Source organism: Falco peregrinus, chromosome 2, assembly GCF_023634155.1.
Source record: "Falco peregrinus isolate bFalPer1 chromosome 2, bFalPer1.pri, whole genome shotgun sequence".
Lineage (NCBI taxonomy): Eukaryota > Metazoa > Chordata > Aves > Falconiformes > Falconidae > Falco > Falco peregrinus.
The window spans coordinates 59,352,474-59,376,134 of record NC_073722.1 but is presented as its reverse complement, the minus strand read 5'-3'; the positions used below and the strand labels follow the sequence as shown (position 1 = coordinate 59,376,134).

The 23,661-nt window shown below is 35.4% G+C and overlaps 1 protein-coding gene across 15 annotated transcripts in view; it reads right to left on the bottom strand.

Moving 5' to 3' along the window:
• Positions 1-2,954: 2,954 nt before the first annotated feature.
• The window catches only part of CEP135 (centrosomal protein 135), a 37,212-nt gene continuing 16,505 nt past the window's right edge, over positions 2,955-23,661 (bottom strand). For 7 of the 15 annotated variants that reach the window (XM_027779284.2, XM_027779289.2, XM_027779286.2 and 4 more), the window contains 16 exons: positions 23,353-23,546; positions 22,734-22,877; positions 22,074-22,217; positions 20,015-20,092; positions 19,708-19,859; positions 17,567-17,682; positions 17,342-17,496; positions 16,790-16,845; positions 15,620-15,788; positions 12,807-12,917; positions 10,816-11,001; positions 9,662-9,871; positions 8,506-8,708; positions 5,711-5,815; positions 5,255-5,401; positions 2,955-3,575 (listed from right to left, as the gene is read on the bottom strand). In XM_027779284.2, the coding sequence (XP_027635085.2) occupies positions 3,554-3,575; positions 5,255-5,401; positions 5,711-5,815; positions 8,506-8,708; positions 9,662-9,871; positions 10,816-11,001; positions 12,807-12,917; positions 15,620-15,788; positions 16,790-16,845; positions 17,342-17,496; positions 17,567-17,682; positions 19,708-19,859; positions 20,015-20,092; positions 22,074-22,217; positions 22,734-22,877; positions 23,353-23,546 (2,192 nt within the window). In that variant the 3' untranslated portion in view covers positions 2,955-3,553. Of the gene's footprint in view, positions 3,576-5,254; positions 5,402-5,710; positions 5,816-6,072; positions 6,943-8,505; positions 8,709-9,661; positions 9,872-10,815; positions 11,002-12,806; positions 12,918-15,619; positions 15,789-16,789; positions 16,846-17,341; positions 17,497-17,566; positions 17,683-19,707; positions 19,860-20,014; positions 20,093-22,073; positions 22,218-22,733; positions 22,878-23,352; positions 23,547-23,661 lie in introns of those variants that run through there. The other 8 variants (XM_027779294.2, XM_027779292.2, XM_027779287.2 and 5 more) reach the window with 7 other exon arrangements.

Below are 23,661 nucleotides of genomic sequence, written 5' to 3'. Positions count from 1 at the left end.
TGTGTGAGATGCTCCAACCCCTCAATCACCTCCGGGGTCCTTTGCTGGACTCACGGAGAACGCCCACGTCACGCTGGGAGCCTTGCAGATGACACTGTGCCCTTGGGTAAACCGTGCCTGCCCTACCAGGTGGGAGCAGCCGGTACCCAAGCATAGGGCAGCCACTGTGCAAGGAGCGCCCCACGCACTGGTGGATGTCGTGACAGAGAGAACACTGCAGCCTGCCAGAAGATAGAAGGGTGGGGTTTTTTCCCCTTTGTTACTAAAACAGTGCCGGTAACACACCAGTGTTTCAGCTGTTGCTGAAGAGTGCTTGCACAGCATCAAGGCTTCCTGTCTCGCCCCATTTATACTGGGGGATGGATGGTAAGACTTCAGGTCCAGGAATCGATACTGCTGCAGCTATTATCTTTGTGCTGCCCAGGAAGGCTCAGAGGATGAAATGAAACTGGGACATCTGTATACATAAAGCTGAAAGACCTGAGTACCAAACCTGTGCACAACTGGTTTCTTACACTGTTAAGAGCGAAAAGGAGAGAGTATTAAAATTCTGTCCCAAAGGATGGTTTAAAAAATACAAGTCTGTGGTCATCTGGTTTCATTTAGGAATAACAGCATTTAAATAGCTCAGGCTTGCCACATACAATATTTTATACAGAAAACAGTGTGTAAATTGAAAGACTGAGGCCCTAATCTTAACCTTCCTTAATTAGCATCACACAGGAATCTCAGTGTTTCCCAGATTTAGGGCCACAGAAAAGTTAAAACTGGGTTTTTCTAACTGAACCCTAGAATTGCTTATTTAACTATTAGGTTAATTATCTAAATTTTAGGGACATCCTACTAGAAAAAAATTCTAAGAATTTCTTAAAGACACATTATGATAATTTTAATTGAACAATTTAGATTTTACTATAAAACCCGTTCTTCTATTCTCTCCAGATTTGTTTCTGACAATACAGTTTCTTTGTTGTGTAAAGAAACAACCCCAATGATTATTGCTTTTCCTTTTATTTTTCTAACATTCTTTTTCCTCTGTCCCAACTGCAGATAACAACAGAAGACTGGCAACTTGAGTAGTCAAGACTCTTCCCATGATTTCATGTCTGCCCCACTCTGCTTTCAACTCACCCCAGCTAAGGACTGAACAGGTCATGAGACTTCCAGGATTCCTTTGATCTTCCAGAAGGCAAGGAGAGCACAGAAGCTTCTTGGAGCCAAGTCCAGGAGAGTCATCTTGATATCCTGACCCATAAAAGGCTTGTTTCATTTGTTTCACACATGATATATATGGCAATCCACAGATTTAAATCTTCCACAAATTTGTGCTTGTTTTATACTTCATAAAACAAAATACTCAATTTTAAAGCAAAGCGGTGTAACTACTACTTTTATTCTACTTGCTTACAAAAATGCATACAAAATAACAGTAAGAGAAGGTAAAATGACAGCTTTACTAAAGTCTGAATATTGGTAGTGTTTTAGTTTTAGAAAGCCTCACAGGCTTTGGTCACCAAAATGATAACAGTTTTGCTACCACCTGCCCTCAGCGATCCACTAGCTCTTCCTAATTAATATTAATGTAAGAATTATTTAATTGAATTGCTACGATTTTAATTGTAATGTCAAAGTATCTATGTTTTGGTAAGATGGAATACAGTATTTTCAATCAAATAGAACACTTATTTTTTTCTTAATTTAGGTTCCAACTTAGAAGAGTTTATATAAAAAAATAAGGTATTTAGAAGTCACCCCTGAAGCCCTCGAGAACAGAACATGAGTTCTTTCCTCATTCATACTGAACTGCTTCATCCTGAATAATTAACATCAATTAGCATCAGTAGAAACTACTGACTTAATTACAAACAGTATTAACGCATAACTAACATTTAGAAATGACAGCCTCCCCATTCCTGTAACTGGCAAATAAGAGACCTAAAAAGTATGGGATGCACCCATGTTATTTAAAACATTTTTACTTAAAACAATTTCTTCCAATGGCTCAGAAGCCTAATGTGGTACGAATATTTTCAGGTACTTCTCAATTGGTGTTCTAAGTTGTTTTTAATTAGTAAAATTTAATACATATAGACACATACGAGATAACTGACAAAACACAATATATGAAAAAATATATCTATACACCTTGCAACAGTAATTATTTATCTATGGATATATGAGACAGTACTTCCAGTTAACACAATATTCTTTTTAATTTCTAACTGTAATAATCAGTGTAAAATAGACAAAATCTGAAAACAAAACAAATATCTTTTTCCCGTGTCATTTAAGATGTTGTTTACACCTTAGAGATGCTTGCAATGCCAGCTAGAGATCACAGGGGTTTTATTCAGTGTCAGGCAAGCAGAACACTACCTGTCGGCCAGTGCAAGGATGTACAATAATACATCCTCCCACTTCTAGTCCTCTGCATGATACCTATGAATACACATCACGTCAACCTGAGTGGTCAGTAACTATTACAAAACTGTGTATGTTCTTGAATAGAAGAATGATTTGATACACAATTATCTGCACAGATGGACTTCAAGAACATATCATTAGATAGTGATTGCTAATCACATCTTACCCCATAGCCCAAATTTGAAATGCCCCTCTGCTAAACAGACCAGATATTTTAAAGATTAGTTCTCACTGTACTTACCTCATAAGTGTGTCACAACATAAAGGTCTGTGTCACCTTTCCAAAAGCTTGACATGAACTGTGTGAAGGAGTCCAGGTTTTTTCTGATCTCTTAAAGAACAGAATTTGAAAAAACTCCAGATATGATCAAAAAATTTGAATATAAAATATTTTAGAATTAATTTTATGATATTTAAAGGACTTCAATACACCTTTAAAAATATAATTTCTCTCTTCACTTTTTATTTAATATTGGGATAATATTTAAAATGCAATTTCACACAAAGATTAAACAAAAGGAGATGAGTAGTTATTAAAGGACAAAATTTAATACAGAATAACTGATACATTTTTTTATTAAGAAAAGGTACAGTAAACAAAATGCATTCACAAAATAGATAATCAATACTTTTAACTATCATGAAAAATTTCCTGTAAACAAAAAACACTTGTTAAAAGACCAAGCACAGGAAATCATCCTAAGTATAAAACATACACTGGCTCAGCATTTTTAAGACAATCACGCATGTTATTCAATGTTAGCTCACACCAAGATGAACAAATTTCTGTAATCAAATGAAATAAGTAAACAGAAATAAAATAGTAAAATGAAAACAAGAGATTGGCATATCAAGTACTCATTTCCTTCCTATAATAATTATGTTTGCAAAATAGTAACAAAACTTTGCCAGTCTTGAAACAAAACCCACCAACCAGCCAGTAAAAAAAGTCACCCCAGCCAGTGGGGAAAGCAGAATTTTGCAAAGTTTATTACTTCATCAATTCTCAGAAATGTCAAAGGCAATCACCGCTTTGAAGAAAACAGAGGTAGAATACAAGTCAGCCTTCATAACTAAAAATAAAAAAAGTTCTTGTAACAAGGTAATGCTTCAGTTGCTCACATACTGGTTATTCCTTGAAGGTCACATTTCTAGTGGAGAAAGAAAATATTTGAGAATAAAAGGTATCTATTACATTTTACTACTAAATATTAGCATAAAAAGTAATAATTAGATTTGGCCTCCTAGTATTCTCTTCTGTTATTCCTGAATATCAACTATTAGCATATCACCTAAAACTCTACATTCAGCTTATTGACACATTGTCCAAATGCTTAACAAAGTAAATGTGACATGGAGGAAGATAATATTTTTTCATATTTAATCAGAGTAGAGAAAAAGACAGTTGTAACATGACAAAACAGTAATTACAGAGCACACTTTACTGTGGTAAGCTCCCAGGAAGCAATAAATCAGTCGGGTGGAAGATGCTGATAGTACTACTGAGATCATTCTAATGTAATAATCCACTGATAGGTTTAAAAGTCAAGATAGTAAAGAAAAATTAAACTGTATGCAAATTCAGTTGTTAAAAGCCGTTTTCTTTAAAAATACATACTTCATGAAAATGGGCTATTTTCTGATAAGATATGGTACAGAGCTGTCATTGTTAAAACTAAGGATGCAAATAGTAGGATAAAAAGAGTTCACTATATGGTATTCTTCAAGTATAGCGACTGAACTATTTTTATCGCTCTTGCGACTTCATGTAAAGCAAGGAAGACTAAAGACTGTTTCATTCCCGCTATCAAGATCTCATTTGCTACAGTTTCCTTTTTTTTCGCTTTATCCAAAAACTGGCAGAAGAAAAAAATTACTGACAATGTGGATCATGCCATGCTGACCTCAGTTCTCAGGAAACCTGTGGTTTTGTTAAAGTAAGCTTAAGAATAAGCTGTATGTATTTACCAACAAAAATAAAGTTTAAAATCTTATTAGTTTGGAATTCTGTTTCTTGGAGTTTAATAGTTTTTATTAATGAGCTTTTATAGTATACGATATAGCTGTTACAGCCCACATTTCCTGAACAAATCACTGTTTATTTTTACCTGTCCTTCCACCCTTCACTGCAGTTTATTACGCAGTATAGGACAGACAGGATATGAAATCAATAATCAGACCTGTCGCATAATGGACATCATCTAAAACAACAATGATCTCTAAAAGGACAAAAATGTCAGTGAAAATGAACAGGTGAAAGGTTGATTTTGGTTTCTTTTATATGGACTCTAGTGATCACAATCTTAGACATTCATAACATTCAATCAGTTACAATGAAAAACGCATTAATTATTTTTATGCACTTGTTTTGGAGACATTTTCATCTAACATGTAGGGTTCAAATGCATTTTAGTTAGACGCTCTCCTATGGAGTGCCTTTCCTTCATTGTTGTATCTGAGAGAATTTCATGGCATTTCTCTTAATATGAGCCACTCACTGTTTGGAGATTAACTATTTACAACAATAAATCGGCAATATATATTTGATATAATTAATGGTAATAATAAGCAGGCAATATATATTTGGAAGCTGACAGCTGGTGCAAGGCCATTAACAAAAACAGGAAGAGGAATACATTACATTATATAGTCTTTGGAGAGCATATGCATCTATTACTTCCAATCGGTATTTCATAGCAAGAGAGTCAACAAAAGAACTCAGAACCACCTAAAGTGTGTAAGAATTTCATATAACTAAAAAAGCATTATTTACAAGCAGTTTAAACTTAACTCTTAAACCGAAGCAATCTGCTAAAATCAAATTGCTTACTTTTCAGCTGCTGCTTGATCAGCTGTCCTTAAAACAGTACGTTCTGGAGAATGTGAGGGAGACCTCAATGTTGAGCTGAGAGGAGATGAAGCACGTAACGATGATGTAGAGAGACCATGTCGACGCATTTCTTGAATTGCACGCTCTCTACCAACAGATAGCAATTTCAGTTACATAACACTTTGGTACTACAGGATGTTAAAGGACGAAAACAATTCCTCCCCCCCCCCCATTTTTATTTGGCGATTTTCACAATACTTTGCAAAAAGCCTGGTTTTCTCTTAACGTCACCCAACTTCTTGTTTTCATAAGGAGGAATTATTTTTTTAGATGCAATGGTAAACTCACAAAATGTATAAGGGAATTCAGAATTGAAATTCAATATTGAAAAAAGCACAGTTTTAAAGGGAGAAAGAAGAAATGAGCAGTCACCTCACTGAAAAAAAAGCATCTTACCGTTCAAATCGTTCAGTTGTCAGTTGCCTTTTTAAAACATCACAGTCAGTCTGTAGCTGTGCAACTTTACTTCGAAGTATGGGAACCTCTCTATTACAGCTGCTTCTAAAAAAAAAATCATGAGAAGCAACAGTTTCTTTTGAACACTGTCAGCTAGGAGTATAGACAAATTAGAGCAAGATAAAACAAAAATAGATACTGAACATGTCTTCACACAGAACCAAATCAAAGACAAATTACAGTGAAAACCAAGTGAACCCAACAGAATGTTTCTGGAAGAACATAAGCCGAGAAAGAAGTGAGAAGCTGTTGAGCCTCTCACTACATCCTTACTACAATATATAATGTTCTTTCCTGGAAAGATAAACACAGACAAAATAAGTAAATCCTTAGTTTATTGATTTACTCTCCTTTGTTGCAATACAAGATCCTTTTCATATGTAGACTTAAAAAAAGAAGAAACAAGCAGGAATTATCCACAAAAAAATACAAATATATACAGCTTCAGTAAAAACTGTATCAAGTAGGCTGGAACTATCTGGGTAGCAATGAACACAACTGAAGTGTATCTAAGTAAAAGCTGTACTAATGCAAGCTCAGACCAACAAAAGCCAGAGTCTGAAAGTTTATCAACTACACCCTTGATGTTCCGGCCCAACTGTTTTAACTGCAAGAATCAAAATAAAAGGCTGCCTTGAAAAAAATCTGAAGTGAGATAATTAAATATACATCTTAGAAAACCATCAGCTTGGATGACTCAATGTTTGTTTGCAAAAAACGTTAATTGCATTATAAAGCAAGCAAAAAAACCAACAACAAAAAAAAGTAATTGAGTGTAAAATAAGTTGTCTAAACCAGAATCTAGACAGCTATGTTATTCCATAGATTCTTCAAAGCCAATATGAGGTGGAGTGTTCCAAAGTCAGCTCTGGAGAAGCAAAGATGTACTAGTTTATGGCTAAAGCACTGGAGTTGAATTCTGAAAAATGAGTTCCATTCCTAGCTCAGTCACAGACTTCCTTGTCTGGTACCCGCTGACCTCTGACTCTGGGAAGATGCAGACTACTCAAGAAATTTGATCCAAAAAGAACCACAGAATGTTTTTTCCTTTGTTTCCTATTAATCAGTAAAATTCCTAGAACGGCATCTTGATCCAGTATGTTGAGAACAGACGCAGAAGGCAAGTGGTCTCGACGATACATTATTCTAAGTCCTTCAGAGACAGGCATATGCTTTCAGGATGGAGGCAAGAATTCAGGGTCAAATATCATTATTGTAAAATAAAGAAAGCAAGCAAACAATTTTGTGAGTTCTGAGGTTATTCCACGTCAATGACATTTAAACAAAATTATGATCATGCAGTAGATTACTCCAAAAATAAGAAATATTTTGATTTGGAACCCCTATGCACAGCACTCATCATATAATAAGATTACGTGATGATACACAGTATTTTCACAGGACATCTGGCTCTTTCACAGATAGACACAGATAGCTCTCAAGAAGTGGTTTAGCTATTCAATATTCTCTGTTTATTTAATACTTAATCACAGTAAAGCCTCAAGTTCTCACTTACTGCATTATCACCCAAATAGCGCTCCCAGTAACACAACTACTCACTCTTCACAGAGCTCAAAATTACAACACTGGAGAACTTCACAAGTCAAACTTAACTTTGAGAATCCTTCTGAAGTCAGAGGTTATCAGTACCATTTTATAGAGTGGAAGCACAAGCACAATAAGGCCAAAACTGTAAATAATGTTCAAAAATATTGACACACGATTTTTGTCAGTTAGAACTGAAATTTTGCTAAGTCAAATGATCTTTTATACTTCGCAAAACACAAACATAATTGTCACATACTTCAGTCACAGCTGTGAGCATTTAAAGTTCCTGTTCTTTACACTGCAGCTACCAGAAACCTAATAGTCAGAATACTCTCCAATATAAGAACGTAAAATGTAGTTCAAGAGTAAGAAATTTTGTGTTCTCTTAATAATTAAATTCTTCAAAGCCAAATAAAAATAAGTCTTGCTTAAAACACAGCTGAATTAGGTTGCTTCCTGAAGCCAAGAAAAAAAAATCAGAACCTGGGAGAGAGGTGGTTATATATTTTGACGATTGATTATACTCTGATGCAAAGGTTAAATATCCAAATCACACTGTAATGCATACATATATTTATAGATGTACTCAACAGATAAAAAAAATTTACAAGTTATCATGGGTTGGCTGGTTGTGTAGTGGAAATAATGTCTGCAACAGATCAGCTACCTTGCCATTAGGTAGTTATATCCATTAAGAGGTTCAGAAAGAAAGGATTTCAGTGATTGCACTAAGACAGCAGAGTTGTATCAGACAAGTGAACTTCAGGAGAAGCATCACCTCCTGTGCCTCACTGATGTGAGAAAGTCATGACCAGCAGAGAAAGTGAAGCGACTTTTCTGGAGTCAGACAGGACAAATCCAGAGAAACTGAGTGCTTATTCTCAAGACTTTGAAAACTCAGCAAAGGCTCCTTCCTTTTCGAGTAGATTTCCTTTGGAACCCCTGTGTAAGGTTTACTGATTGTATTAAACTATGTCCACCAGAGTGCTGATTAATGAAAGTGGTATGAAAAATCTGTACAGAAACTAAGTAGACGATGCCATGAAAGGCCAAATAACACTGCTGCAAAAATCTGCTCAACCATACTAAACATCAAGAATTTGACATTCTGACTAAGTGTTGCCACACAGAAAAATTTTCTTTGTAAACCACGTAACACATACATACATACACTTGCTAAAACTTACAGTTTGCTCTCAGCCAGTGTTAGCTTGTCTTTCAGTAACTGAATTTCAGAATCTTTCTCATGGGATGTTAAACGGTTCTGAAATTCTTTGTCTCTACTAGTAGCCAGCAACATTTCAAGGTTCTGAACAGTAAGTCTCTCACTGGATAACTGCTTTTTCAGCAATTCAGCTTCTGATTTTATATCTTCTAATTCACCTAGAACCTAGGGCACAATTTTATACATTATTAATACACTGGTTTATAAACACACAGTTCTCTTTCGTGAAGGTTATTATCAAAACTGTAATGATTAGAAGTTTCATAAAAACTAATAGGAAACTGAGCTCGCACAACAAATTAAAGCCTACAATTATTTAAAACTATACTTAGTTAAAAACTATTCAAGCTGTACATCTGTCAGACGTTTTACTGGGAGATGGAAAAGCTCAGGTAAGTACCCAGAACACTAATTGGCTTTTAACAGCAGTAGGTTTTGGCACAAGTACAAAAATAGTATTTACTGTATTTCAGTCTCTGACTAGTTTAGCTCACAATTAGCTTTTTGGCTTTTGCTGAAAATGTAGCAATGCTTGTTTTCCTCATCAGTTCTATGAAAATAAACAGATGTTGTGGGGATGAAAACGACTGTTCTCAAAGTCTTTAATATTACAGTAACAGAAAGCCTGACCAAGTTACTAAGTAAAGATACAACAATCAGCTGTAAAGAAAAAAGTTGAGAAATGACAGGTATTTAGAACTGTTTAAAATATTTCAAAATGTTTAATGAACTTCAGCAGAATCTAAATTTCAATTTAACTAAAAAAAAATCCATGAGGGAAAACTATTTAATATCTAAATAAGAAGGGCACTATTCACTTGTTATGAAAATTTGAGCAACAGTACATAAACCCCCAAAAATATAATTAGTCTTTGTGGCATTGCAAAAACTACTGAAGCCACATTTTATAGAAATAATGAATGAAAAACTCCCTGGTTTTGTAAAAAAATCATGGATATAGATCTGTGTACTGCAAAATTTATAATTTATACACAAATGCAAAACAAGTGATGCAAATTGACTTATATTGCTCTCAGAAGTAATTCTGTTCTCCAAAACCATTAAAAGCAAAGGAAAATATTGTATTATAGCAAATTGAATTTGCCTTTGCTGCTTACCCTTTCATAATCCATGCTTTTGGATGTCAGCTGTCGAGACAGAAGTTCTTTGTTAGACTCAAGTTTCACACAGAGTTCCCTTACGGAAGCCAGGTCCGCCAACACAGAAGACTTATCCTGATTTTCACGTTTAATATCCTCTTCCAATATGGACATATTTTTTGTAATGGAGGAGATCTGAGATTCATATGCTTGATGCGCAACGATATGCTAAACAAAGACAAATATGGATACCCATTCAATGTTAAATGTGGAGTTAACAGTTTTCTGTTGAGTAACAGGGTTTTAATACTTTTTTCCCCACTTCAAAATTAACTTTCCCTATAAAATTGACTTTATATCACATTCCTTTCCTCTTTTCTACCTAAATCAAAGCTAAGAACAACTAATAAACCACTTACGCAATTTTTAATCACCATCATCTTAAAAAAATTATACAAGTACCGTGTAAGAGTGGAATAAGGCTGGACTCCAGCTTCAGAAGAGAATTAGAAGCTTAAAACCCCCAAAACACAATCTGTTTTTCACTCAGCTTAAAATATTAAACTCTAACTTTTTTTAGGCTAATTAAAAGCATGAGACAATATATGGTCAATCCACAACTATTTAACTCCAAAACTTCCTTGATCTCCATGAAGTTATTGCTTCTAAAATATAAACCTCATTATTTTTTATGCTATTGGTTGAGTTTTCAGAATTATGGAATCCTGATTCTGAATTTGGACTACTACACCAGATTTACTTCAGCCAACAATGCTTCAAATACATTTCTTAGAAGCTTTGAATGAAGTAAGAACCAAGCTTACAAAATACCCATAAAGCTAGCTGACAAAAATATTCATAAAGCTATATGCTAATATTTTGAAGCAAGTAAACTAAAGGTTCTTACAGAGACAATAATATAACAGCAATTATCACCCAACAGAAGAGATCTAAGTATTAAAATATATGCTGTGATTCTAATTTTGAGAAAGCAGGGAAAGGAGAAGCAAAGTACATATAACCAACATCAGTTACAGTTTCAAAAAAAGCAGCGTTCACATTTGAAGCATTCACACATAGAAATTAATTTCCCATTAAAGCATTAAAAAGAGTATGTTGACTTCATTAAAGCACCACTTTCCTTGACAGAATTTCATTGCACAAGTTATTACCCCTTGAATCTCTTTTTCCAGAAGTTCAACTCTCTCCTGAAGATGTCTCCGATCTGTGTCTACAGAAAGGAGTTCAAGTCGTATTGAGCTGCTTTCTCCTTCAGCTTGATGAGCCTTCATTTCCCAGTCTTCAGCTTGTGTATGGAGCATTCGGAACTTCTCTAACAATTCTTGGTTTTCTTTTTCCTAGATGAAACAGAAAGTCACTCTGCAGTGATGAACTGACCTTTAAGTTGCTTGATCTTATTTCATGCCTACTCCCTACAAAATCTCCACCCCACCCACCCCCACCCCAAAAGTAGACCTTTCTCCATTTTATTAATCCCAGTATCTGGCAATTCCTGAAGGGCGTCATCACTTTTGTCGGTCCAAATAATAAATAAATAGTGATGGCATTCAGTTTTATTAAGTGGAAGTATTCACACTTAGCAGTTGTTAATGAGTTTCAAAGCTCCCAGGAGAGTGGTTATTTTGGATCTCTCTGCACTGTCAAGGGTCACACTACTGAGATGTACTGATCCTAGTGCTGTTTTTTCCAAGAAATTCCAGAAAGAGTAAATTGTCAGCTCTTTTACTTACTGCTATCTTACAAATACTTATGTTACAGTAACGCCTGAAAGACTGACAACCTATTCGGGCATATACACCTAAGTAGTGTATTGTAAAAGTACAAAATTGCAAGCTTTAATGCTTACAAGTTATGCTGTGATAGAGTAAGTGTTATCTGTGAAGGCAGTGATTTTTATTTATTTTTTTCTTTATTTAGCTTCATTCCCTTCTTCCTCTGTTCATGTAATGCACAGTGGGATAAGCATGTTGCTAGTATGAATCACATTTATTTAATGAGGAAGGCTACTGTTTTTGAAATTCCTTCTGTGTTTCCTGCAGCACTTGGAAGGTGCAGACAGAATGAGGCAGAGCATTAAGAAGCAGAAATTCATGATTAAGCAAAGTGAACACTGTGCAGAAAAGTAAATCCTTGTTCCCACAGGCAACATCTGGATGCAAAAGTAGACAAATTCCTGAAACCAACCTTTTGTAATTGATTGGTCACTGGCTGTACATGCTACAGTTTCTTGGTACCTGACATGAATAACTGGATTCTTATTTTCCAAAGATCCACATCTTTAGCTGAAGTGCTTTAGACATATGTTATAAAATTCTTAAACACTAAACTTCAAGTGCCTCAAATTGAGAGTTCTAAGCTAATACACTACTGACCTTGATTTTTTTGCTATGCTTTAGCCTCTGCTTGTAAAAAGTTGAATTTACATGCATTCATCTAGACATGCAAGTCGAAGTCAGATCAAAACTCATTCTTTCCTATTCAAAGTCACATAATAGATTTGCCAGTTCATGTTGTCTTGACATATAATCATTTAAAACAAATAGATTTAAGTTTTAATTCACACACATCACACTTCTGAATCAAAGTATCAGGACAAAACACAATTTAACAAGAGCACTGTTTTGTCAGTACGGCAAAAACTCTGAACTCTACATTCATAGAGAACACATTCCTCCCATGTGCTATTTTTACACTTTTCTGCAGAACTACATATAAAATTTCTGGTTTTAAAAAGTGCAAAATATTTAAAACCATCATATAAGCTGCTTGATGCCTACAACTGTGAAAGAGTACCAGATATGTACTAGTTGCCTTATTGAAACTCAAAGCAAAACAACATTCAAACATGATTTGTTTGTCATTCTCGAGTGTTATGGCCAACTGAAAATAATCAATGAAATTGTGATGTGCCAGAATTTATTAGTGCTTCAGGTATAATAAGGTTTTATATGAATGCACTAGTAGCTTGAAACACTGCACAGGAAAGAAGGAAAAAAAGAAGGAAATGGGACAGGCAGGTAGAACGGGACCCAACCCATACATTTCTTACTTTGACTATTGTATCCTAATGATAACGTGCTATACTCTAAAATTAATGGATTTATTGAAAGCAGTAATAACTGCCTACAGATTATAGTTTTACCTTTGAAGCCATCAAGGTCTCAAATCTGGAAACTTCAGTTATATAATTATGAACCCTGGTTTTCATTTCTTCTTTTTCACGTATCGCATCTTCAAGCTCAGTACTGATAGCCTAAAAAGATTACATAAAGGCAAAACAGTGCATTGGAATAAATTAATCACGATATATTACTGTATCAGACTAAACCAAAGTAATGGCATACGCTCTAGATTTTATTATCTTCTACTTTTTAAGTAATTTAGTCAAATCCCTTTGGGATTTATAGGGTTCAAAAATATCCTCTATTACCTCATATACACCAAAGAATTTCCCAGGCAAGAATAAACACAGAAAACAATGATTATCATACCAATTCCTAAAATCTGTAGCTTCCCTGATGACACACCCTACTGATCTTTGGAAAATTCAACATATAGATGTTTGGGAGCTGGGATTCTTCTAGCCTTAAGACTCACTGTCCCTGAGCAAATGAAAGTTTTGTGTCACTAGAAAATCAACTTTATAACAAAAGAACATTTATTTTAAAGAAGAATTGCAAGATAAAATAAGTAAATACATTATTAAGATCATATTCAGACATCAAAAATGCACCACAGAATTTGTTTGAAATGTTGGAACTGCTAACTCTGGCCTTCTCAGGTTCAGCTCTCATCTTTCTCCGAGTCCTCTAGCCCACAGAGCCAAAAAGGCAAGTATCACCTTCTATCCTCACTATGAAATGTGGGAGAAATAGAGGATATTGTCTCATTTCTTTCTCTTCTTTCTGTGATATATTAATATTCATTAACACAGCCTTTTCACTTTGTCCCCGATTTGGCATATGCTGAAATCAGTCTGTTTGTCTTTGTGGTAGCCTTCCCAAGCACACTGGGAAAACTTTAGTCAGCACATTATGATAATATTTATTATGGTGCACAAAACCAACTCATTATTCCCCAAATGACATGAGGGATTAACAAGACCGAATGGCTTTCCAATCACTTCAGGCTCTCCAAGCCATGTGTCCCAGACCCAGAGAATTCCGAGGAAGAAGAGATGGAGCAATGATGATTGCGAAGAGTACAAATGGACATACACAATATAAGCCCCTTATGCTGCTGAAAGAACGAGCCTTACACACCAGCAGTTGGTTTAACTTGTGAACCCCTGGAGAACATCTCAAGATGAAGATGTCACAATAATAATAATAATGATACTCAGTTTATTTCACTGAATCTCTCAACTATTTCTGTCTGGCAAAATTTTAATTTAACACACACCATCAACTTGAAAGAGCTCATCTTTCCATAAAATAGTCAATGATACCCTATGGAAACAGGTAGTTCCCCAAGGCATTAAAGATTTTATTTCAATTTTGATTCCATAAGTAATGTAAATTCAAGTCATGCCTTTATAGCATGCACTTCACAAGGAAACTTATTTAGCCATCAGCAGCTGAGAGGGAAGGTAAACCTCCGAACTGGAAAGCCGACTATGAACGAATACATGAACCTACTCAGAGTCCACTGGGCAATCATAACCTGCTTCCCACCTGCTTCTTGGTCTAAAGCTACTGACTGGTAGCTGTTAGCAGGGAGGTATATTATGACTCTAAACTGGCAGAGAGCTAACGAAAGATGAAATCATATAAAACTAATACAAACAGAAATAAACAACATAAAACTCTGCAAGCAGTCAAATAAAGTACCTGAAGAGAATGTCAAAAAAAAAAAAACCAAAAAACCCCACACCCAACCCAAAAAACCAAACCCCCCCCCCCCAAAAAAAAGCTGCACTATACAGCTGAACTCTAAGACACCACCCTCACCATGACACCTACTTTACCAATGCAAAGACAATCCAATAAGAACATTTCTCCAGGGAAATAGAAGGCACCTTTGAATTCACCATCTAAAAACCCCATACAACCTTGACACAATGGAAAGGGAACCCCTCCTATTCCCATTGACTGTGCATCCTTACCCATTCCTGAAATCAGGAAACAAATCCAGACTATTCAGGGCTATCATACCTTAAAAATAAGTTTTCTTCAGTCCCTCTGTCTTGTAGTTTTTAAGCCCTCTTATATTTTCTCATCCAACATTAACCTTTCCAAATTCATCAGTGAAAGCAAAGTTCCTGCAGAGCAACACACATGAATGGCAACTGACCTTGCCAGAACTGGAAATTAAAAGCCTGCCAATACCTCTTGACAGCTACCATTGCCAAGGCTCACAGAACACTAACATTAAAACCTACGTTCCAAAACATTCTAATTTCAAAACATGGCATACCTCACTCAATACATCCAAGCTTCATGGAAACTAGATGGATGACACTAATGAATCCACTATGCAACAGAACAACTTCAGACGTGCTAGTAATCTCCACCCTCTCCCTTTCACCTGACTAACAAATGGTATCTGCTTTTGCAGTTTCTTGCACTCTCTCAATAATACCTGATTCACAGATACTAAAACCCAATTTTTACCAAGTACATACCAACTACGAACTGATATAACCAATTAACATAATTTCATTATAGTATAAACAATTATATCCTAGATTTATCTTATTTAGATTTCTTTTTTAACCTGGGGAAGGGTGACTAAACCTTTCAAAAGCTTGTCTGTTTCTCCCCTGCTGTATTGATAATGCTTAAATAATTACTTCTACAATTTCTGCCCAGTTTCTTTTAATATCCCAGTGTTCAAGAAATACCAATAATTAAACATACCGAATCAAAATTAGGGATATAGTAGTTTTGATGTACCACTATATGTAAACAAGCAATAAATAGTTTAATACTTTAGTGTTATGTACTGGCTTCATACCTGGTTTTCTCTAGCCATTGTAGCTAGGTCATCTTGCAATCTTCTGTTTTCTTTCAGAGCTATTTCCTTTACTCTTCCTGTTTCTGCAAGCTCTACATGGAACGTATCAAGCTGGCGATGTAAGCTAGATATCTCACGGTCTCTGTTGCTCAGCATGTCCTTCATCTGGCTATTAAAAGAAAATCTTATTTGTTTCTTCTTATACTATACCACATACTGCTGAAAATGATCAGACATGGATTCTGGATATGCAAAAGCTTATTTATTTTTTTTTTAAAAAGGGTAGTTCATGTTCTCTGAAGGCGGACAAACTGACTGAACAATCTAAAGATGTAAAATGTTAATATGCACAAATAAAGTGGAATGTATCTTCAGCTTCGAAGATGTATCTGATAAGCCGTATCTTATTTTGCAAACGGGAATTAGATACTTGCATTCATCTGTGTTTGGTAGTGGTTACAGTACGTTAGCCATTGTATATTTTATAAACTATAAGAGATGACAGCTTACTCTTGAAAGACAACAATCAAAAGAGTAAGGAAGAGATTAACAGAAAAGTAGAAATATGTGTGAATTTAAGCGAACTTGTGTTAGTGTTCTGCTCCAGATAATTCATGTATCAATGTACCAAATATTCAGTTACATTGGTTGGTCTTCAGATGCTTAAATATTGATGTTTAAATATTTTCTTTTAAAGAGCTATAATTTTAAAAGTCATACTTAAAAAGATGCAAGAAGGAGAGATCAGACGAAGGTCAGCATAAAACTACATAAATATATTTTAATTAAAGCTGGAAGAATTAGCTTGCCTATAATTAATAAGTGTTCAGCTCTAGGTTTTACCTGGGTCAGTCTCATAATATCTAGTGGAGTACTTAGAATGCTAAAACGCTACTTCTTAACTGAGAATTAAGAAATATTACCAATTTAGGAAAATAAATATAGCCAAACAATTGTTAATAGCTGTCTTAACAGTATCTTAGCAGCCTGCAGTATTATTGCAGGGAAAGTTTCTTCAAAAGGTGTGTACATCTTTCTCGACATAGTACATTACTTGACTTAAACAGAATTAACTTAATTTCACCAAAATAACTAAAACAGCCATCTACTTTAACTTTAAAATGACTAGATAAAAAACCCACTAAAGACGACATCCTAGTCTTTACTTACTCTGTTGAGGATTCCAGCTCAGAGAGAGTTAAACATAAATGAGCAATTGTTTTTTCCTAATAATAACAATAAAAAAGTTGTATTAGATATTATTACATTGCAGCATAACAGGATACTTTGTTAAATAACTTTACATTTAAACCTTTATTTTAACCCTTCACCAATAAGTAATTGCATCTTTATACATTCAAATCTCCAAGCATCTTTTCTTTTCTGAGAAAGGATCATCTTGTCATCAAAAAAGCTGGAAGTCAGGTCTAGATTTTGTCACCTCAGTCTAGAACCTTACAACTCAATAAACACCTCCAAGTGCAAACGCAAAAAATCCTTCTTCATTTTCTTGGAAGTGTTTAGGGAATACACTAACAATCATAATTAAATGCTAATGAGTTGGCAAACAAGCCTTTATATTGCCTAGGTCCAAACGTTAATGTTTGTGTGATGCCTAGAGCTCTGCACACACTTTGTCATCAAGGCAAAATGTCTTCCTAAAATGTAACTGTTTTAAAAATCCCCAGACGGACTATAAAGTGGTACTTTTACTGCACATACCTTGTTAGCTAAGTTGTCATCTAAGCATGCAATTCTTTCTGTTTTTTCATCTACAGTTTCTTGAAGACTGTCCTTTTCTTTGTCCAAAACAGTAATAGTACTTCTAAGCACATTGACTGCTTCATCCTGGGAAGTGCTCCTCTGGTTTAACCTATCTACAAATCAAAGAATAAGTACTTTCTATTTTATAAAGAGGAAATAAGCAGAAAAATCACTAGCAATTACCTATTTTCTCCTCTAGCTTTACAATTTCTTCTTGAGCTGACTGCAGTTCATCCTTTTTTATGGACAATCGGTGCTGTAAATCTTCAACAGACCTCTGGAGTTGGTCATTTAAGAGTCTGGAAAATCAGTTGAAAGAAGTTTGGGACCTATTCAGGGTCATCAACTTATGGTTCTTAAGCTGCTTGAAGTGCTGGAACAGTTCCAGTGTAACCTCATGATAGGGTTGTGTCATACCAACCAGCAGCATGAGGCTGTGTCATACTAACCAGTCCTGTCCCTCCCTCTCTGGGAGAGAGAGGGCTATTAAGGATCGCTGAGGCCAACACCACTTGGTTGCTCCGGCCTCCTGGAGCAAGTACACCTCAACACCATTCCAAAGTGGAGCAACTGAACCTCAGTGGAACCACTGTGATCATCTGAAACATTCTCTTCCTCTGATTTCGGTTATTCCTCATCATGTAGCTCTTGCTACTTACATCTTTTGACTCTGCATTATAAAGGTTTTGATATGCAGCTCATAGCAGTGAGTATCAGCCACACCACATTTTAAGCAGCAATCAAATTGACAGCTACAGTTCTGATCCTACTTTTAAGACATACAGAGCCCGAAAGATATATGAAACCATCTACCTACATGGTTGTTTTGCTTGGCAAGAAATATCAATGACCTAGGGGAAAAAATTCAAAACAAAACTCCTATGTAATTAAATAGATTAGTTACAAAACAGGTCAGAAAATCAAAATGCCTCTGAAGTGGGATCGCACAAAAGCTAGAAAAGCTTTTCATTTTACAAACCCCCACCAATTTGGAATACAGCATTATCTGCAGATAAACATTGCTCTCACTCAATTTTAGACTGAAAATTTAGGGGAGGGGTGGTGGAAAGCAGCTATAACAAATTGCTACGATGCAAAAAGAAGAACCAAATGCTGACATGACTGTAGCCCTACTCCTTATCTCCTCATTTTTACAATATCAATGCTTTCTAAAATTATAAGGAAGCTAACAAAATCTTTCACTTTTATGAATGTTGTCACAATTTTATCAACAAATACACTAACTGATTTATTTTCAGCCTTCTCCATGCCATTGGGAGCATTAGATGAACTCCAAGGCCTGTTTCTCAGCTTTGGTTCTTCATGGTTATCCACCCTGCTATTTTACTGTTACACAGTGCAGTACATTACTGTTTGGGGGCGGGGGGGAGGGTGGCCAGTGAGCCACAGACCCTGGTTTCCCTTGTAAAACATACAAAAGATCTCATCTACAGCATTACCTATCCTGTAGTGCTCTCTTGCATCAAAGGCACTCATTTCCACCTAAACCAAATACCAGATCTCCAAATTTCTGCCCAGATTTATTCAATACTCTGTTTCCACTTTCTCTAAGCCTTCTTGTTCCATCACATTTAGAACAACTTTAAAAGAGTGCAGCAATGATCCTGCAAGTCTAAATAGTCCTTAAAAATACATGGGTATACTTAATCCTCCAGTTCTAAGCAAGTTGGTCAAATCCCCACAGACTATGTCTATGGATCGTAAGATGTCAACTCTCAAAACTGTAGTATGTGTGTGCATATGTATTAGTGTATGAAAGAGTGACACAAGGAAACCAGCTCAGGTAAAAGGCCATTACAGAATGACTCCATGAACCACTCAGCTGTGGAATATCAATGCCTAATGCTTGGCATAAAATTTTCAGTATCACTGACAACTCTGTAAAATTGGCAGAGTTTGCTCCTACTGCTGCAGTTTGCAAAGGCATCTGTCTTCCTTTTAACAACAAGCCGTTGGAAATCCTTTTAGAAATCTTCTGTTCTGTTACATTCATGAGCAGAAAACATGTTTGTTAGAGGAAACAATTCTAGAAGGAGGAGAAAATTTTCATTCACAATTAGCCATAAAAATTACCAGTATATGTGGTCATCAAATAAGTCCAAGAGGAGCTTGCCCTGAAAAGCCAACCACAGCACTTTCCTTACTCCTATTTACTTTTCGTTAAGACAAAACCGGCACCAAGTGGTTTTTAAAATACTTCATGGTCTTTCCCAGGAACTCAACTCTGCTATACATACAGTTATAGAACAAACAGAATTATGTTAGCATCTGTGAAAGGCCACCACATTTTGTATTAGACTTACTGAAGTGAGCAAATCTCAGCCTTAAATTGAGAGGAATCATCAGATGTTTGGGCAAGTTTACCGGACTTCAATTTTAATTCATTTTCCAAAGAGTTTATTCTTTCTTTCAGGATAGAAACTGTAGTCTTTAGTTCACACCTTTCCATCTCAAACTGCAATTTAAAAAAAATAACCACGTATGTTATTGTTGTAGAAAGCTATCACAACTTTGGCAAATTTAAGCTGAAAATAGTTAACAAAATTAATTGCTTGGAAAGTGTATCCTATTTTAGAAGTAGTAAAAACTTATTCCTAAAAATGAACTTACTCCTTGAATATTATTCTCCAGTTCTAAAATATCATGCTGCATCTTTGATTTTTCAAGGTTAGCTGCTTCTTGCTGAATCTGAGACAGAAATATAGAATTACATGTGATAAGATACATGTTTGACAAACATTTTTAGATTTAACCATAGAAATTTAAGCTTAATATTTAAGAAAATATTGCTCTACATTCTTAGTTGGATGACCAAATGCCAAGTTCTTTCCATAAAACCACAAAGCATTAGCTGAATACACATCACTGAGTTTGGCTTTGGTTGTTTGAGGGGGTTTTGTTTGTTTTAAAGAAAAAGCGTATTTATATCACAAATTAATATTTGTGAGTTACTGTAGAAAAGCTACTGAGCTACAGGTCAATATGAAAGGTTGCTAGCATATATACCTTAGAGTTCTAAACTGTTTGAAAATAATTTATGAGATTATCATTAATATGAAATATAAATCAGACTGCAAAGATAACTGGTCTTTCCCCAAGTCTACGAAGAAACTTTTGTTAAATGATTTTTCTCTGACTTCTATGCATACATGCAGTGAAACTATTAAACCAACTCTCAAAACTTCCTAGAAATGCCCGAGGTAAGTGTTTTTGTACAGGTATTTCAAAGTGGCACATACACAAAATGTTGGTAGTCACCTACGAGAAGAAAGGATGGAGCTGGAAACATTTCTTCCACTGCATGCACATGCTTTAAGCAAAGAGGTCAGATTTACCACCACTGCATTCAGATACACTGCAGTTCTCTTACTGCGGCAGTAAATCAAACTATGGAAACGTTTATCATACAATCACCTTGACTTATGTTGTCTTTGGATCAGTCCATTAATAAGATTTTAAATGTCTGAATTTTCAAGACATTTTAAAAACCTGTATGTATTATATTAATGAGCCAATAAAGAAGTCAAGGAAACCCCCCTGAAATCATATGCTCTTGATTACACCAAATAAGACATTAATGCACATTAATACCAGACATCAAAATGTCAGAGTAACAGGAAAATTATTGCATTAACAAATACTGTTTTAAAGGGTAAAAATAATGAAGCTTAGATTGCTATGAATTTATGTTTGATGGTTCAGTTATGACATTTAAAAAATACTCTGCTACAAAAATGCAACAGTAAGTAAAGATTAGTGAATATGAAAAAGTCCATAAAGTCCCCAGTTTGCAGGATGAGAACCGTATGTAACTGTGTTCTCCCCCCTATTTTTATTTTTTTTTCGCTCAAGCAATAGCCACTCATGGCGGTCACGATGGCTGCATCCAGCTTAAGCTGGACTCTGGGGAGACAGATAACATAATAGCTAAGGGCTATAAATCTTGCTCAACAGCTGAGGCTAGTTGAATGCGCACCAAACAAAATGCAGTTGGTATCCAAATATGATCTTACTCCATAACTAGGGAACAGCCCAGGGCCCACTGAGGTCTCCTGCATGGCAACAGGCTGCATGCCAGGATCTCACCTTGAGTAAGGATGCCTCTCAAGGTTACTCCTCGAGGCTGAGAGAATCCTTATCACATCAGATACTCAGTAAGTGAATTGGGAATAAGAGCGCTGAAACGTTGATATCTAAGTGATATAAAGGATTGATTGCAGGTATATAATCCTTTAGTCATAAACTGTTGACCGAGTCTGGTTCCAGCCATGTCTAAACTCCTCTCCGAGAAGTTTAGAATGCAAGGGGGTCCTTTTTGAACCCCACAACTCAAGAGGCACAGGGACACACAAGCATCTTTGAAGTACTGCATACAGACAAAAATATTCTGTGGTTGGGGTTTCATAGTTAGGTTCTTCACACAAGGTGATGCCACGGTTGCCCTCAGACACTTGAAGCAGGTTCCTACCCCGCCATCACCACCTAGGAACTCAGTTTACAAGGATAATTTTGACAATTCATCAAGTTCTTTCAAATGAGTTTGAAGCTGGTTAAGTTCAAAAGTTACTGAAAAGGAGAACTGACAGACAGCTAGACACAAACATGGCATTACTGTGTAAGCTTTCCATATAGCCACCTCACTACAAGCAACAAAGCTACAAAAGCTCACCTTTAGTTTTTCTCTGAGGCTTTCTTTTTCTGCCATTAGTCTTCTAAAGTCAGTCAGTGCAACATCTCTTTCTTCTTCCACATGACGTTGAGAAACTAAATTATGTTTTGCTTCTTTTCTCATCCTGTTCAATTCATCCTGAGACTTTAAAAGATTATTTGTCAGCATACATGGATTGCAATTAATATAGTATATACACTAACAAAAACCCCACATTTCAATGCTGTTATTACAATAGAAGTGCTATTATAGCCTTATTTTTCCCTAGATAACTAAAATATATTCCCTAAATCATGCAGTGGCATGACAACTTATGCTGCCAACATACTCATCATCCTTTTACTGTTCCAAGTATAGCCTGTATCCTTACCCAACTTTCTCATGCATTCTATAGATCATTTCCCCAATCTTTCTCATTTCCAAATGCCAGTACAGTAAGTTATAATGGCTTTGAAGTTCATACACTAACTTAATACTACAATTTAATTTTATTAAACAAGTAATAAAAAAATAGACATTTTATTATTATTGGTTGTATTCTAGTAGGTCTATACTCCTTAAGTTCTATTAGAAAGAGAAGTTTTCACACTGTAAATAAGCCACAGTATAACAAGTGTTAATCGGTTTTTTCAATGCCAATTATAACCAATCTCTTCTTACCTGCTCATAAAGAACATTTAACCTATCTCTTTCTGCAGTCAATAATTTAACATTGGATTGAATTTCTATCATGTGTTTTTCAAATCTGTCTAACATGGAACGCAGCTCGTCTCTTTCTCTGATGATCAATTTAAGATCTTCACTCTGCAAAGTGATCAATAAAATTTATGTTAAAATATGCTAATTAAAATAGTTGGATAATTAACATCAAAAAAGAACAAACTCACACTATCAGTAATACATGAAAAATACATACATAATAAACTTCAATTGCAAGAAAAAGCCTGACATTGGTGGTATAATTGAAACAATAAGAACCAACCATTAAGGAGAAAAAGCAAAACAGCCAACAATAAGATTTCAACTTTTTTCTGTTCATCATCTAGTTTTATTTACTTCAAACAAACTGATCTATAATTAATCAATATGTTCCTGTAAAATGCGAATAGGAAAATAAAACACAAGGTCACAGTTAATTTTTTTATTTCAAGAATGTAATTTAAAACACTAGTACAATAACTTACTGCTTCAGAATTTGAAAATACATTTGATAGCTCCTTCAATGGTGCTACAGTATTTCCATTATTTTTTCAGCTTGTCTTGACAGCAGGAACTTTACCTTCTCTGGAATCCTACGGCTTGGGCTAGGCCTTCGTTTTATCATTTCCTGAAGATATTCTAATTCTCGCTTATAATAATCTCTGTCGTCTTCTAAAGTCTTTACAAATGCATCTAGACGAGATGGAGATTTGTCTCCTAGGGCTATACCATATTCTAATCTCATTCTTTCTATTTCTAGGACAAGTTCTCGTTCTGCAGAAAATAAAAATAAAAACAACTGTATAGGAACCTCATGAATTTCCACAAAGACATGTGCATTTGGGAGGGACTGACTCCCAGTAACCATCTGGGCAGCCAATCTGCTGAA